General features: G+C 37.6%; 1 protein-coding gene across 1 annotated transcript in view; it reads left to right on the top strand.

Moving 5' to 3' along the window:
• Positions 1 to 347: 347 nt before the first annotated feature.
• The window catches only part of MED14 (mediator complex subunit 14), a gene marked incomplete at its 5' end in the record, with an annotated part of 33,317 nt that continues 17,137 nt past the window's right edge, over positions 348 to 16,527 (top strand). The window contains 12 exons of the mRNA XM_041487901.1: positions 348 to 409; positions 4,729 to 4,834; positions 5,505 to 5,678; positions 6,090 to 6,219; positions 7,921 to 8,049; positions 8,422 to 8,529; positions 9,389 to 9,521; positions 10,058 to 10,208; positions 12,738 to 12,849; positions 13,467 to 13,592; positions 14,377 to 14,455; positions 15,986 to 16,145. Of these exons, the coding sequence (XP_041343835.1) occupies positions 348 to 409; positions 4,729 to 4,834; positions 5,505 to 5,678; positions 6,090 to 6,219; positions 7,921 to 8,049; positions 8,422 to 8,529; positions 9,389 to 9,521; positions 10,058 to 10,208; positions 12,738 to 12,849; positions 13,467 to 13,592; positions 14,377 to 14,455; positions 15,986 to 16,145 (1,470 nt within the window). The remainder of the gene's footprint in view (positions 410 to 4,728; positions 4,835 to 5,504; positions 5,679 to 6,089; positions 6,220 to 7,920; positions 8,050 to 8,421; positions 8,530 to 9,388; positions 9,522 to 10,057; positions 10,209 to 12,737; positions 12,850 to 13,466; positions 13,593 to 14,376; positions 14,456 to 15,985; positions 16,146 to 16,527) is intronic.

The raw sequence follows: 16,527 nt of genomic DNA on the forward strand, positions 1-16,527 counted from the left end.
CAAATGGGAAAAGATAGGTATAGCTCTTGTACAGTACCATGTCTGGTAAGGATACAAACAGAAGTTTGCCTGACGTGAGTTAAAGAATGTTCAAACTCTGGAAAGGACAAGGAATTTTAGAGTTTTAGTTTGCTTTGAAAAAACTTCCAAAATATCAGTCAAGAAGTCCTTCCTGTCTCATCAGCCTTCATCAAACTTTTCAGTTAATTTGAGTAGTTGCAGGTTTTTAGTGGCAGGTGACCCATGGTGCTATTTTTTTATATATTTTGTAGTTGTGTAGAAGTTCCTGTAATTGAAGGTGTCTAATAAAATTTCTAGTTGTCTGGAACGCAATAGAATGATATATAATACATCTTCTTTTTTCCCTCTCTCTTTCATATAGATTACCAAGAAAGACTGATATGGAAAGGTGAGTTATGATAAGAGAATCTGTAATACATGTTAAAATATAGAAATTGTTTAGGCTGTTATTGTTAATATACTGTTGCTTAAATAAAATCTTTTTCACATAGTTTTAGATTTTATGCAAGAAAATAAACTTTGTCTGTCTTGCTGTCCCTACATAGTTTCAAGATTTTTCTCAGCATCCTGACAATATTGGTGTTTGGGTTTACAGTTTTTTGGGCTTTTTTTTTTTTGTTGCTGCTATAGTAGATTAACTGTTAAGGATTTTTTTCTCCTCGTGAATCTTGAAACAATGAATTGACAGTAAAGCTGATGTGAAAGGGAACTGGAGAATTTAAACATCTAGTTAGTGTAATAAGGAAATGTTTTGTTCAGAAGAAACAGTTCAACAATGACAACAGGTAAAAACCTCTTTTCTGCATTTTTCCATGTTACCTGGTCTTTCTTATCATGAGCACTGTTTTCTGCTCCTCTTCTATGTGGTTTTGAAGTGTGAAAATTATTAGAGAGCAAATGTAAGAGACCAGAGCAGCATCCTGCTGAGATGAAAAAAATCCATTTACTTTTCTGTTTCTCTTAATAAATGTTATGAAACTTGTCAGAATATTGTTCCCTTTATTTCACATGTTAATTGACTTGAATTTCTTTAGAGAGATATAGGAGCTATGATATTTCTAAGAATCTTAATAAAGAATTCTGTGTACCAGGGTGATCATTAATTGTTATCTCAAAGCTTCCAAAACTCTCATAACATGTGGCATTAATCCCATTTTCATGGAATCATAACCTGGAATGATTGCTTGTACCCCTTTTCATTCTGCATAGTATTTTATTAAGAGAAACAGTGTGGGTTTTGATTTGGTTTAGTTTGGGTTTTTAATTATCACTGTATTTACTGAAGAAATTGCTTCTGACCTGGGTCCAGAGCTCCCTTGTACTCATGGGCAGGCTTTTCCCATCTAGATATTTAGCATTTCTAGGTAAAGATGGATTCTACTTTGTTGAGCAGCAACAAAGGGTGTGGGGCAACAACTTAAATCCTAATGGATTAGAGAAAAGAAAATAAGACAGCCTTCAATGTACAAAAAATGTCCTACAACTGAAATTGTCTTGAAATTAAATGTTCACATCCTTGTTAGCTTTGACTTAGAACTCCTCTTGGTGAAATGGATTTCCAGCTCTTGGAGGAGCTCATCTGTAGGAATGTGACTTAATTATCCATATTTTCTCTAGCGTTGAGACTCTGATGGATTCTCTAGTTGGGCTTCAAGCTCTGTTTCTTGGAGCTAGAGTCTGGTCACATGGCACATATACTTTGCTGAAGATATGATGGTGTTGTCCTCTAATTAAGTACACATAAAATATAAATGTTGTACTACAATGCCTAATTAAAAGATGCTGGGATAAGAAAAACTGATGAGAAATAATGCATCATGGTATAATATAGTGTTTTTTTTCTCAGGGTCATTTATTAGTTATCAATTGTAGGAATAAATAACTCTTACATTAAGGCGGTTGGATTAAAAAAACATTAGTACTGTGGTGGAAAATTATTAGTGCTGAGTTGTGGGGGAAATCCAGGGGCTTTCTTCTTGGTAATGGAGACTGAGTTTTGCCCAGTATTGTTATCTTTTTCTGGTGACCTACTTCAGTCTTTGACCACATCACTGTGTTTGTTTTCCTCACATCTAACTAGTTTTTCACTGGTTTAGTTTGTAGCTGTTGTACCTTGGCCTTTTGCACTTCTGAAAAGTGTCTGGTTCCATCTTCTCTACAATACCCCTTTAGATACTTGAAGATAATGTCAGTAGAATCTTGCTACAGCCTTTTCTTCATAAGCAGGAGCAAATTCAGCTTCCCCAGCCCATCCTTGTGTTCCACATGTTTTCTGCAAATTTAAATCCATCTTCTGATGTCCCCTTGATCACAGAGCAGTTCATGCTGTAGAAGGCAATTTGTTGATCAGGGGTGGTTTGCCCTTGGCAAATTTCTGATGATTGTTTCCAGGCTAACTTCATGCTTGTATTTAGCAGGACATGGCTTATAGAAAGATTTGTCCTATAAAATTTTTCATAACTGAACTTAGGCCAAGTGACCTATAGGTCCCAAGATCCTCCTTTGCCCTCTTGAAGAAGGACATGATGTTTGCCTTTTTGCTGTCATCAAGACCTTTGATCACTGGAGGTTTTGAAAATGATAGGGAGCATCTTTACAGTGGCATGGGTCAGTTCCCTCAGAATCCTTGGATGCAATCCATCTACTCCAATGGACTTTTTTATGTTAAGCTTGCTTAAGTTGTCCTTAACTTGATTTAATTCTACTGTAGCTAATGCTTTACTCCCCAGATTCAGACATTAGTCTGAAGGATCTTAAATCTGAGATCCAAATTTAGCAGTGAAGACCAAGGGTAAAAAATTCACTGAGCAACATGGTTGTTAGAAAGAATTTTAATTTTTATTTCTTGTTCTTTCCTGAAGTTTCATCTTCCTTGAATATTTATTTTTTTGCGTAGCCCAACATGAGGTCACGTACCTATAGTGAAAGGCAATGTAGCAAATTTGAAGGCCTTTATGTTTTATTAGAGAAGTAGATTCCCAATGCAGTTGTCATTCAGGGATGATGGAGGTGGTTCTGGAAGCAGGGTTCTGTCAAATCAAGTAGCAAGTCTTCTCTAACTTCATTTAAGTGGTATTAATGGAACAGTTACCAGAATACTCTGTCTAGATCTGTCAGTCATTTTCATCATTAAACCATACAGCTTTTTGGTAGCTGGTTTTTTAAATTTATTTTCAGTCACAGAACATCAATTTGAATTTTTCCTGCTATCGTGCGGCTTTCACCATAGATGTTTGACATAACTACTGGATTTTAGCAACTTCTGTGTGAAGTTCCTCTGAGAGATTAGATTGCTGGCTTTCTAAAGCCTCACTGTAGTCATCTTTCAGGTCTCATAAAGTTTTCCTGAATCTTTCAAAATTCTCAACATCTTGTTTTCATAGTGTGGTTACTGTTAGAGCAGTGTGTACGTATAGCAGCTTGTCCACCACTTGAAATCTTAATATCAGGCTGAATGCCATTCCAAAACATGTGCTCTAGAACACAGAGACATTACTGGCTTAATGCCCAAGTTCTTGGATGAGGTTCACAGTATGTAATGGAAGAAACAGGACCAGATGGTATTAGTTGTGCTTCTGGCCTTACATGTTCATCTGCTACAAGCAGATAATGCTTGCACAAAAGAGTTAACTTCATTACAACCAGCCCTCTCAGCAGAATCAGGCTCTTTTTGTGTTATGAGTTTGTGTTTTACAGATTGGGATCAGAAGGAGATGCAGTTTCTGTTTGGTAGAGGCCAATATCTTATGCACTAATTAATGTTCTTTTTGTCGAAACGCTTCTGTTACTTCAGAAAACCATATCAGAAAAGCAGCTTAGGTTTGGGGTTTTTTCCAAACTAGGTAGAAAACCATGGTGAAATTAGTAAATTGAACACATAGAAGGGGAGGAAAACCTCTATAAACTGTTGATGAAGTGGTATTTCAGAGTGTATGGTATTGCAGATCTACAGGGTGTCTCTGTGTCTCATCTGATGTATCTGCAATGTAGATCTGTAATAAAGCATGAAAATCTGCATGTGCCCCTATTGCTTTCTCTTTTACAAAAAATAGCTCTGAAGACATGCAGACATAGACGCCTTAATTTTGACTGTCTTGTACAAAAATGGTGGGGGACTATTGAGAGTCAGTAAGTTCTTACCTTAATTTCTTTGCAAGGCACGAATGGAAAGCAAAGTTAAAGGATGGGGTTTTTGTGGTCTTCCCCAGCATCACCCTTCTTCCATATTGTAGCATATTGTGTAAAGACATTGTAAAAATGCTAGAATTATGTTTTGTTTCATACTTTATTTATTTATTTATCTATTTGTAGTGAATATAAGTGTATTGTTACTGTCAGGTCCTGTAATCCTTGGGTATGTTGCCTACTTTAAACTTAATCTTAAGCCTTGGGGAAATCCTGTAAAAGGTGTAAAGACAATTTAGTTGAGCTCACTGTGGGATTGTTTCTCTTACAGTCAATGATTAATTCCTATGAATATGCTTTTTGTATAACCAGACAGTCATGATTTGTATGTTGTTAGATATTCACAACAGAGACGTTTTCCCCCTATGCTCTTAATCAAACAAGCAACATATTACTGATGCCTGCATTAACACAATTAAAAGTTATTGCAGCTCTTTTTTTTTAAATTGTCACACAGTTAAATTACAGCTTTATTATATATCTGAACACTGGCTTAATGTGCAATTTATTTTTTTTTTCCAGAAAAATAGAGATAGTGCAGTTTGCGAGTCGCACTCGTCAGCTGTTTGTTCGTTTGTTAGCCTTGGTCAAGTGGGCTAATAATGCTGGGAAGGTGGAAAAGTGTGCGGTAAGTTAGAGACAGTCGGGCATGAAACACGCTCTGAGGGATATGGGATATTGCTGCACACTGACTTCTTACTACAGAAATTTTAAAAAATATTCCTCTTTAGAAATTGTATAATCTTGTTTTCTAACAGTTTGTGTTCCCAAAAGCTCATCAGTGGTGTAAAATGAAAGGCTTGTCTGCACATAATGTCTGGAGTGATTTGGGTTGAGATAACAGGACAGGGAAGATGATGATCTGAGTGTGTTAGTTCTTATTATCACTTTCATCCTGATCTTGGATAAATAAGAATAAAGTCCAGAATGTTGCAGAAAAACAAGTCCTTACTGATTACAAACAAGTATGGTTGCATTCCAGTAGCAATCAGCAGATAAAGAGCTGTGAGCTGTACAGATCCCCCACAGCATCAGGAAAGGCATGTGGATTTTGTGTCCTTGCATGTGAATGTAATCTGTGGCCAGAATATTCATTCTTTCTTTGTTTTGTAAATGAGGTTACTTGAATTGGAAGTGACAGATAAACTGAATATAAAGGGCCATTATTTGTAGTGGCCAGAATATTCATTTTCTTTGTTTTGTAAATGAAGTTACTTGAATTGGAAGTGACAGATAAACTGAACATAAAGGGCCATTGATTTGTGCTTTTTTTTTTTTAAACTCCTTGTCCTCTACAGATGATATCAAGTTTCTTAGATCAGCAAGCCATCCTGTTTGTGGACACTGCTGACCGTCTGGCATCGCTGGCTCGGGATGCTTTGGTTCATGCTCGGCTGCCCAGCTTTGCCATCCCATATGCAATTGATGTCCTGACAACTGGATCCTACCCTCGGCTGCCCACCTGCATTAGGGTGAGTGACTGCCCTGTCTGGGGGTGTGGGAATCCCCTGCACGGCATCAAATGCACAGTAATCAAACTAATTGTCTGTGTGCAGATGGAGCTGTAGCTCAGTACAGGCCTAGTGCCAAGTCTCTGCAGTGTCAGTTTCTCATGCAGAACATTTCCTGTTTGAACAAGTTATGCTTTCCCAGTAAAGCATTCCCTCCATTTATTTAGTTCCACCAAATTTAATTATTTTATTCAGTGGTCAGTCTTGGGTAAAATGTAATCAGCTAGAAAGCAAATCTGAGTGTAAGGTATAAACTTCACTGGGCAATGGCCTGTAGTATTTATATTTTCAGACTTCTGGTCTGGTTGGTTTTCACAATTGCTGCTATTAATCTGTTGAGATACATAGACTTGCTTGTGTTTATTGTAACAGGACAAAATAATCCCTCCTGACCCAATAACAAAGAGTGAAAAGCAAACCACACTTCATCAGCTCAACCAGATCCTTCGCCATCGACTCGTGACTACAGATCTCCCTCCACAGCTGGCAAATCTTACAGTAGGTAAGAACTGGAATTATTTTTTGAAGGATACATTATTGCAGGCTGACATAAAACTGCTGTTTTAACACTAAAGCAAAGCTAAATGGTAGCTTAATTGAGACCATTAAGAATGATTCATCAATTAAGACTGGGATCCTGTCCCTGTATGACATCAAAATAAGTGGCTTTTTCCCCTGTTTCAAAAGTGAGAGCACTGATAAAATTGCTGAAATATTATTTATTTCCAAGAAGAAAACCTGTGCAGGTAATGGCAAAAAGTTTTAGACATTGTCTTGCTCTTTCAGCAAATGTTTTGTGAAACAGTTTTTGGGCTACTTCTTCTTAATTTAATTTTAAAATTAGTTGAACTGTTAGGTCTTTCTACAGAAACTCTTTGAACTTGAGTTTATACAAGTCACTCAATGTTGCTTTTTTAAGCTGTTTTGATATTCACGTTCAGGCACAGAATCACACAATTTGTTATGCATGCCTTTTGTCCAGTGGTTCACCACGGTGCCAGATCTCTTAAAATGTTCTGAGAACTGTTTTCATTTAGCCCAAACATTAAGACAACCTTTTATACAGGAAGGATGGCTATAAACTGGACTAGGTTATTGCAGAAAATAGGATGAGGGCAGACCTAGTCCATGCTTTTAACCAAGACAAGTTTAGCCATTTGTAAACCACTCCCCACAGACCTGGGTCAAAGATGTTCCTGAAGAATCTTAGTGCTAGTTTTCTCTAGTCCCTGTGTGAGTTCTTGCAATATCAGTATTAGAGGTATTTTTGTCTAACAGAAGTATATATGAATGATGTATGAATAATATGTCTGAGCTCTTCAGAGTTTTCAGTTAGCTAAACATTCCAATGACTATTATTTTCTGGTTTGTAGTGTGGTTTGTTTTAAGAGGATGTCTGGGATGGTCTTGAAAATGAAATTTCCTGAGTTAAATGGTTAAATTTTTTGCAGGAATATTGCTAAATGTCTTTAATTGTAAAGGTATATAATGTAATTTGTTAAATGATTTAGAAGGTTGACCTGCATGTCAGAGTAAAGACTTGTACTTACTTGTTTGCTCTGCCTCTCATTCTTTTTATGACCTTGCTTGCATAGTTTTAAAGTCCTTGCTCCCTATTTATGAAACAGATAGCAGTGTTCACAGGTGTGAGGATGTACATGTCAATTAGATAAATAATGTCCATAAATTTTACTTGTTGTGTATATATAAATTCTGCAAAAGATTATCTTCCTCACATGAAAATGGATTTAAAATATTCTAATAGTAAAGGAATGCTTTGCAGTGAGATGTGTTCTCAGGGTTGGATTTCAGCCTGGGCTGAGATCCATGTTCTGAATGTCATTTGAGTATTGCTGAAAGCATTCATTGTTGATAGTAGCAAAGAATAGGAATATTTCAGCCAGATGTTTTGTTTGTCAGGCTGGTAGTCAGCTCAGTGTTACGTGGTATTACAGAAGCAGAAGTGTTAACAAGTTAACAGATTTAACAAGTTAGCTTCAGGACAGTTTGTACATCTTTCTATGCTGCTTATTGACATTGGGTCTGTTGCAGACTGTAAAATGTTCACTGTTGCACAGAAACATAAGCAACAGAGCAGAAATTATAGGGAAGGAATCCATTATAAGTGCCAGGGGCTACCACACTGTTATTTTTCAGGCATCTTAGGAGGCTGAGTGAAATAAAACGTTCTTGTCTTCCTTAGCCAATGGCCGTGTGAAGTTCCGAGTTGAGGGTGAGTTTGAGGCCACCTTGACAGTGATGGGTGATGACCCTGACATCCCCTGGCGCCTTCTCAAGCTGGAAATTTTGGTTGAAGACAAGGAAACTGGTGGTAAAGAAAAAATCAAACCTTTACACTTTGTTTTTAACATGATATTAGTCTCTGAGACTATATAAATATTGTTTATGCTGGGTTTTCTGCATATCACCACTTAAGAGAATGAAGTTATATGTACTTGTCCTGTTTTGACCTTGCTTTATAGGCTTTTAATACCTTAACAAAGCTATACAGTAACAGTGTAGTAAAATGATTGACATTTCCAGAGTAAACCAAGAATTTTGTTGTTTTATTATAATGCCTGGTATGGAAATTGCTCAGTACAGTTGTATCTTTTTTTTTTTTTTCTAATTTATCAATTTACTGAATTCTTTTAAATGCCTACTTTCCTGATGGCTAATGTGGCTTATTTTTCATTTGCTAAAGATGGTCGAGCCTTGGTTCACAGCATGCAGATCAACTTCATCCATCAGCTGGTCCAGTCTCGGCTGTTTGCTGATGAGAAGCCCCTCCAGGACATGTACAACTGCTTGCGTATCCTTCTGAAAGGGGCTTCTGATTTAAGTGTCTAACTTAGCCTTGCTCTTAGTAGCTGGGAGTCAGGAAAGATGGATTCCCTGCTAAGCTTGGGAGAAATGTCTGGGCATGAAGTTATGGTGGTCTTGAAGTAAATGATGGCTTTGGAAGCAGTAATTCTCAGGTGCATGTCAAATTTAATTCTACACACTAAATCAGCAAAGGTGAAAGTGAGGTATTCAAGGGAGCAGGTTGGGTGGTAAGTCAGTGCAGCAGCAGCAGGTAATTTTGGAGATGAAATACAGAGCTGACTTGGAAGTTCTGGGAGCTGGCAGTTCTTGCTACCAAGAGCAGCAGTGAAGTGCGGTTGATGAGGGTGTGTTAACTCTGTTGTATCTGTGTGAGTAATGAGAAGAGATACAGCATGTGCAGTGATTTTCCACTTGGGAAGGGCAGATTGCTTGACAGTATGAAATGGATTTCAGTGAAAGCCTGTCTGCAAAAAGAGTCATGTTTTTTTAGAGTGACCATGGGAGATGGGTTAGTGGTAACTATAGGGTGAGTGCAATTTCTGTGTTAGTAATCATCTTTTCAGTAAAAGATGATGACAACCAGAAATCTGTAAAACTGGGTTATGACTCTCTTGTCTATCAACCTGTCCTAGGTTAGAGTTTAAAAAAACCACAAAAATAAACCCCTTTGAGAAATATTTGATGCTGTTTATATGTCTTTACCTCTGGATTAGTACATTAGTGTATTTTCAGACAGCATCTTATGTGACTTAGATGACAAAAAGGTTGATGCAGTATACAGAAACAGGTTTGTGTAGTACAAAGACTTCCTGGACATCTTATATTTCCTTAGCTCCATGCATTAGACTCCTTCTGCCTGGCTCTTCAGCTGGAAGTCTTGCATTCACAAACACTAATGCTGATCCGAGAGCGCTGGGGTGACCTCGTGCAAGTGGAGCGGTACCATGCAGGGAAATGTCTCTCACTCTCTGTTTGGAAGTAAGTTCATTTCAAAAGGACTGTTAACAAACAATAAATGAAATAATTCAGGAGGGATTGTATTTACCGAGCTTGAGCTATAATTTTCTGAATTGTACTTTCTTTTGATGTGAGACTCCTAAATTCTTGTAATTAAGTACTTACATGTGTTATGTGATTTTCACATTGATGTACAGAAGAGCAGTGGATGCAGTTATAAATGAGTTTGTATTTACATAGATATCTAAAAATTGATTAGATCTCTGTCAGACTTCTACTGTATTTATTGCTTGACTTGCACTAGACAAAATTTTGAAAAGCAATCCAAGTACACTTCACAGTACACTGTGTTAAATTTGCAGTCATCTAATATTCTTATTTTAGTTACAGTTTACCAACAGTTCTGCTTTAAAATGTCATCTAAAACAAATGCCTTTTTCAGTTCAGCTGACATAATGTTGTTTTTAACCGGAGCACACGGATTCAAGGTTTAGCTACTGAAAAACATATTTTCTGTTCTTCCAGTTGCATGGTTTAATTATTCTATTTATTTTAAGTCAACAGGTACTTGGCAGGAAAACAGGGACTGCCTCTGTCCATAAGGTCACTATAAAAATTGATGAAACTGATGTCTCAAAACCCTTACAAATATCTCATGAGCCTCCACTGCCAGCCTGTGATTCCAAACTGATGGAAAGAGCCATGAAGGTAAAGGTTTGCTTTGCAGGAGGCATCTAATTTTGCGAAACGAAAATTCAAGTGCTTTACACTGTCAGTTTGTTCCACTTTGATTCTATTTAAGGAGCTGTATCTAAGATTTCTAGTAAGCAGTTACTGTAGGTTGTGTAATGTTTGTGTGAGGACCTCAAATTGTCGTTACAAATTAGCGGCCTTGACTTAATCTTAAAAATTGCACCTACTTCACAGTGCATTATACCACTTGTGAGATGGAATGCTGAGGCTGGGGGGAAGCAACAGCAACATGTCAGTTATTATTAGGGTCTGGTTTGAAATTCTTTATGGAGACACAGTTCTTCCCTTTCCTGTCTTGGAGCTCCTCTGAAAATCAGCTTCCCCTTATCACTGGAGTTGGCTACCTAGCAATGCTATGCACTTTAGTAAATCTTACATTGTGATTTGGAAATCTTGTGCTGAAGAGCTCATGTGGTTTGTTTGTTACAAGTGTTAGGTGAAACTTAGTTTTACATTAGCACTAATCAGATTATATCATGTGGCTTATCTGAATGTTCAAATTCCTGTATTTTAGAGGTGGGATTGTTGCGATGAGTAACTGCAGTCAACTTCCTACTTGGATCATGCTTCACTGGGGATAATTCTAGATCTTGGTTAAAGATAGTTAAGAAAAACTGCATTCTGGGTATTATAATAAATCCTCTGTAAGTCCCTCAGCAAATGTGGCTGTGATATATCAGGATGTCTATTTGTCATTATTTCTTTCAGTGTTTGGGTTTAGGCGAGTTAGTAAACTGGAGTGAACGGTGTAGTCTTCACACTTTCAGTACAGTTTTTCCACAGGGGAAAGCTCCCCAGCTCAGCTCTTTCACTTGTCTCACAGAACTTGCTACTGATGGTATCCTCCACCTCCTGCACATACTTTGTATTTCAGCCTCTTGGCCCATCATGTTACCCGTGCTGACAGACAAGTCTGTATGGTCAATGTCAACAACTACCAAGGTTTCAGCTACAGAGGGATGTGGGAAACCTAGTGAAGCATGGTAGCCTTCTACTCTCCTTCTAGAGTAGGAATTCTGCTGTTAGTACAGTAAATATATACTACATTTACTTATTTAATGGCCTAAATGAGTATATTTAGGCTACTAAATATATAGTTGATTTAGTGAAAGTGCTGTATTAATGTGTAAATCCAAGAACATTCTCTTTATTTTCAGCATCTACTAAAGATCCACTGGAGCTGACACAATCTAAGCTCACTGAATCAAGTCTGCAGCCTGTAAATTAAGATATAAGACCACTGTAAATTTGAGATGTATCAAAGTTGATGCTGTCCCCCTTTATGAGGACTTGCTCTGAGCTTAGAAAAATTATCAGCTGGTAAATACAGTGCTTTTGTAGTGTTTGAATAATGATCTCAGCTGTAATGACGTAGATGGCACACTGGGTTTCTGTTTGTTTAAGATACTGTATGAAACAGTGGCACAAACAAACATGTTTATCTGAGCAGGTAGTTCTGCATTAACCTACTAAAACTGGATGGAGCTATAGAAAATGTAATCATTTCGTGGGGAAGATTTAACCCATTGCAGCTGCTGAGGTGAAATGCTGCAGTGGATAAAGACATGATTTTTAAGGCCTTGTCATGGAAAGCTTCTCTTTAGGGGAAGGTCATTCTGGTATGCAAAAGCTTGCACCAAATATGGTGTAATTCTCTTCTGCATTTATCTCCTACGCTAGAATAAATTTTGAGTTTAATTCAGCTTGAGCAGCTTTCAAAGCAATGTGAGGTTACCTAGAAAAAAGGTTTTGCTGTAATCTGGCACTTTGCTTATGCAAAATATGTGAATAATGTGACTGGAATGTGAATGAATGTGGTTTCAAATGCTTTAATTCAGATTGTACAAGTAAGTTACAGTGAATATAAGTCACGGCATGAGCTTCAGCACTGGCAGTGCAACAGAATGTAGATGCAAGCCCCTAGATACTTCTAATTGAGTAGGATTGGCCATACTCTGTGTCTGTCACTACATTGTTACCCTGTTAAACTTGTTGGATTTAATGTTACAGCTGCATATGTGTTTGTGTAGAGGCAACCATATCCTAATGAAGTGTTGCTTTGGGGTGTTTTGTATTTGGAGTCTTTTTTCTTTAGCTTAAGCTAGTTACCAAGGGCTGAGAAAAAAAAGCTAAGCTGAAAATGGACCAGCCTTGATCCAGAACAAGTAGGTCTGCACAGGGAGTGGCAACAGCATAATTTGTGCAATGTCTTTTACACCTTCTTCTAATCTTAGCTCAAAACTCCTCCCACTGCCTGCTGCACAGACAGAATCTCTTGGTAGCTTGTTGTATTTTATAGTGCTCCAAATACTCAAGTTAATAGTCAATATGGCTCACCACAGTACTAAGGAAATTATTTCTGAAGTGATTGTTTCATTAAGTACCTTTGTTCCAGTGTGCTACTGTAGGAGCTCTACACATCAAATATGAGTGAGCTTACTCAAGTAATACTTGAGCTTACTCAAGTATTTTTCTTTTTTACAGATTGACCATCTATCAATAGAAAAACTCCTAATAGACAGTGTCCATGCAAGATCTCATCAAAAACTCCAGGAGCTGAAAGCCATTCTTAAGAGCTACAATGTTAATGACAATTGTATGTGTTTTCTGATGAAGTTTTTCTGGTTCCATTTCCAGTTATGTCTAGGGGTGGTTTCCTTTTCTCTTGATGCTTCTTGTTTTCATTAACTTAAATTTTAAAAAATCAAGGGAAACATGTTCAAAATTAACAAAACTTAGCTTTGAATTATTCTGCCTTGATAATTGTAAAATACCCATACATCTAAATGCAGTGTAATAAAGGAAGCTGGTAGAACATTGCAGTCTGGCTTGAAGGGTTAAAATTTGCCTACTGTAAAAGTTGTTTGTGTTCAGAATTGAAAGCAAATCTTTCACCGTTTTGAGCTAGTTTTGGATGAGACTTTCCTTAAACTGCTGTTGAAACTTCTGGGATTAGATTGATAATTGTGAAGCTATGAGTTAAAACATATTCAAGGATTAATAATCTTCAAATTTGGTCTGCCTTTTCTCATTGGTTTATCACTGTTTTCACAGAGAAATTCTTATATTCAGATTCCTGTCTATGTCAACACTATAGTAATGTGCAAGTGAAGTTTGTTTCTCTAAAAACATACAGTTTTTTGATTATAATTGGCTAAGTTTTAATATAAGCTTGAATTTTGAGTGAAATTATTAACACCATTTTTTGTTTAGCATTCATTGAGACGGCTCTCCCAACTCTTGTAATTCCAATTTTGGAACCATGTGGTCGATCAGAGTGCCTGCATGTGTTTGTTGATCTCCACTCTGGGATGTTCCAGCTGATGCTGTATGGTGTTGGTAAGTAGGCACAAAACCAGGAGGTATTTCATATCTTGCAAGAATCCTGCGCTGTGAGGTAATTTTGTGGGAACAGTTCTCTCAGATCTGCAAAGGTTTGTGAGCAAATGAACCCCACACTTGGATCAAAATTTAAGTATTGGAGTTTGAGGAATAGAAAAGAGGATCTTAGTGCTTAAGTGTCACAGTTCAGTTAAGATTATTTTAAGAGTAATTATTGTTGGGGATCAATGCAGTTCTTATTCTTTATGACTCATGATTCCTGGGTTGTGCTGTTAATGGATGGGGTCATTTCACATGGACCTGAGTGAGAATTGTGTGATGTGACCTTATACATCTTGAGTTACTTCTGTTTGAGTCTTAACTTCAGGTTTCACATTGCTTAAGAAAAGAAAGGAAGTTCTTTTAGTTTATTTGGTTAATAACATCCTGCTGTGGTCTTAAAAGCATTATGGATCATCTGTTGGTACAAGGGACAACAATTACAAGTTGCACCAGAAGTTTCATCTCAATATGAGAAAGCCGTTCTTTACAGAGAAATTAAACAAGCCCCTGGGAGTTTTGGTGGAGTCTGCATCACCAGGAGATGTTCAGGATGCAGTTAGATCATCTCATCTGTGTTCCCTTTCCCACAAAAGGCTGGACCAGAAGGTCCCCTTTGAAGCCCAAACCTGGGCTGTTAGATGATTATGAGATTAGTTAGACGAGACACTTTCAATGAAAGTTTGAAGTTTTGTTGGAAGGACTGGTGCTAAGACCATTCTCCCACCTGATGTTCTTGCAGATCAGCTGACCCTCGATGACATAGAGAAGTCTGTTAATGATGATATGAAGCGAATCATTCCTTGGCTTCAGCAGCTCAAGTGAGTGACTTGTACAATTTGTTTGCATGGAATGAATCACCACATTTGTATTGTGGATGAGGACACTTGCGTGGCTTGGTGTTTTACCACAGTAGGGGTTAAACTTCCTTACTGTTGTAAGCAACCTTGAATATTTGTCATCTCTTCTAAGCAGCGAAGGAGAGTCTGGTTTTATTTGGAATTGATTCCATAGTCCTGCTTTAATTTTCCCCCTTACAGGTAGCCTCATGCATTGCTATATGCACACTTCGCTTGAAGTCTTTTCACTTTTCTGTTCGTGTTCATCTTCTGTGTCCTTTATTCCACTCTGTTTCTACAGCTGAACTCTGCTTGTTTCTCAACGAGAATGATGTAATTTCTCACAATACAGAGGAAAAACCAGGAAGTGGCCTAGGATGATTTAAATAATACCTGTTTATCTTCTTGCACTTCAGCCCTTGCTGGTTTAAGTCTCTAATCTTCCTTCCATAAAGCCCTGAGATTTAAGCACAAGATACATTTGACTCCCATAAGAGGTTGTAGCAAATAATACAAACACAGTTTGCATCTGCATGAGAACTGAGTTCCACCTGCTCTGTCGTTTTGGAAATTCCCAGTGCTCTGAGTTAATTGCAGGGTGAAAACTCTATTTGAGGAATTCTGCTTCTAAAAGAAGCTTGATGATGCATGAAGCACTGGCACCCCGGAGAAACTAATCAACCTCCCTTTGTTATAAATAATGTACTTGAGATAATGGCTTGGGTAGTGCTGCAGTTTCTGAGGAAGCTCAGCAGTCCACAGAATATCGTTCAGGACAGCTGTATCTGACATGTATCTGTGACAATCAATGTGGTGTGTTGTGATGGAGAGGTGCTGAGCACCCACGATTCCCACTGCTGTTGTCAGTGGAAGTTTGACTGAATACCCAAGCCATGCATTTCTGAGCCCCTTTCAAGCCTAGCTAGTCTCCCTGGCCTTGCCACTCTAGGCAAAATCCATTGGAGTAGGACAAAGTTTAATTCCAAACATGAGAATAAATTTGGTGTCTTCATCTCCAAACTTACTCAGGTGGATGAATTTGTTTATAACACAGCTCAGAGTGACATCCAGCCTCAGTTACTTTTTTTTACTGTATTGCTTAACAGCATATGGGAGCAAAGATTTTCCTTTCTATAGCAAAATGTAATTGAAGATTTCAGATTGTCAAATGACTGCATCTGCATGTTTTTTTACATTTTCCTTCTTACGTTTTAAAATGTTTGTAATTTCATATTGTAGTATATAAAAATTTATTCAGCAAATAATTTCAGAGCTTTTCTTCTTGAGCTAACAGCTGTCTGTTAAGCTGAAGACAAGATATAAAGATAGTGATAAGAAAATATAAAGTAATGAAATTTTCTGTGTGTTTTTTCATTATTTAACTTGTGCTGCAGTGATAGATGTTGGCTTAGAATATCTCTGACTCTTCATTTGACATTAATGCTCTACACTGCAGTGTATTAGAATCATGATACCAGTCTCAGGGTACTAATACCTTTATTTCCATGCAAGGTTCTGGCTTGGACAGCAGCGCTGCAAGCAGTCTATAAAACATCTGCCTACAGTGAGCAGTGAAACTCTTCAACTAGCTAATTATGCCAGCCACCCAGTGGGAAACCTTTCCAAACACAAACTGTTCATCAAACTCACTCGCCTTCCCCAGTACTACATTGTAAGTAGCTGAAAAATGCTTCTGTCTTTTGCTCCCTGTCATGGATGTCCCAGGCAGTTGTTGTACTGTTAACTCTTAACGTTAGCAACCAAGTGATTGATGTAATGCTTCGTTCTTTCCTCTCCCTCCCTTCTCCTGTGGGTTTGTTAAGCACTCAGGCTCATACAGAAGAAGGCACATACAGATTTATTACTCAGCAACCTTCCCATTCTCTGTGTTTCTTGAAAGGTTTGGTCTTTATTCTCTTCTTGGATACCTTTCCTATCCACAGTATTAAAATATTGAAAAAAACTAATGTCTGGTCCTTGAAAAGGAAAGGATAGGAACTGAACTAGACTTACTGTTAGCTTGAGAATCTTCTCGATTTGTTTTGTTTAAATGC

This window comes from Pyrgilauda ruficollis, unplaced genomic scaffold, assembly GCF_017590135.1.
Source record: "Pyrgilauda ruficollis isolate IOZ18807 unplaced genomic scaffold, ASM1759013v1 scaffold85, whole genome shotgun sequence".
NCBI lineage: Eukaryota > Metazoa > Chordata > Aves > Passeriformes > Passeridae > Pyrgilauda > Pyrgilauda ruficollis.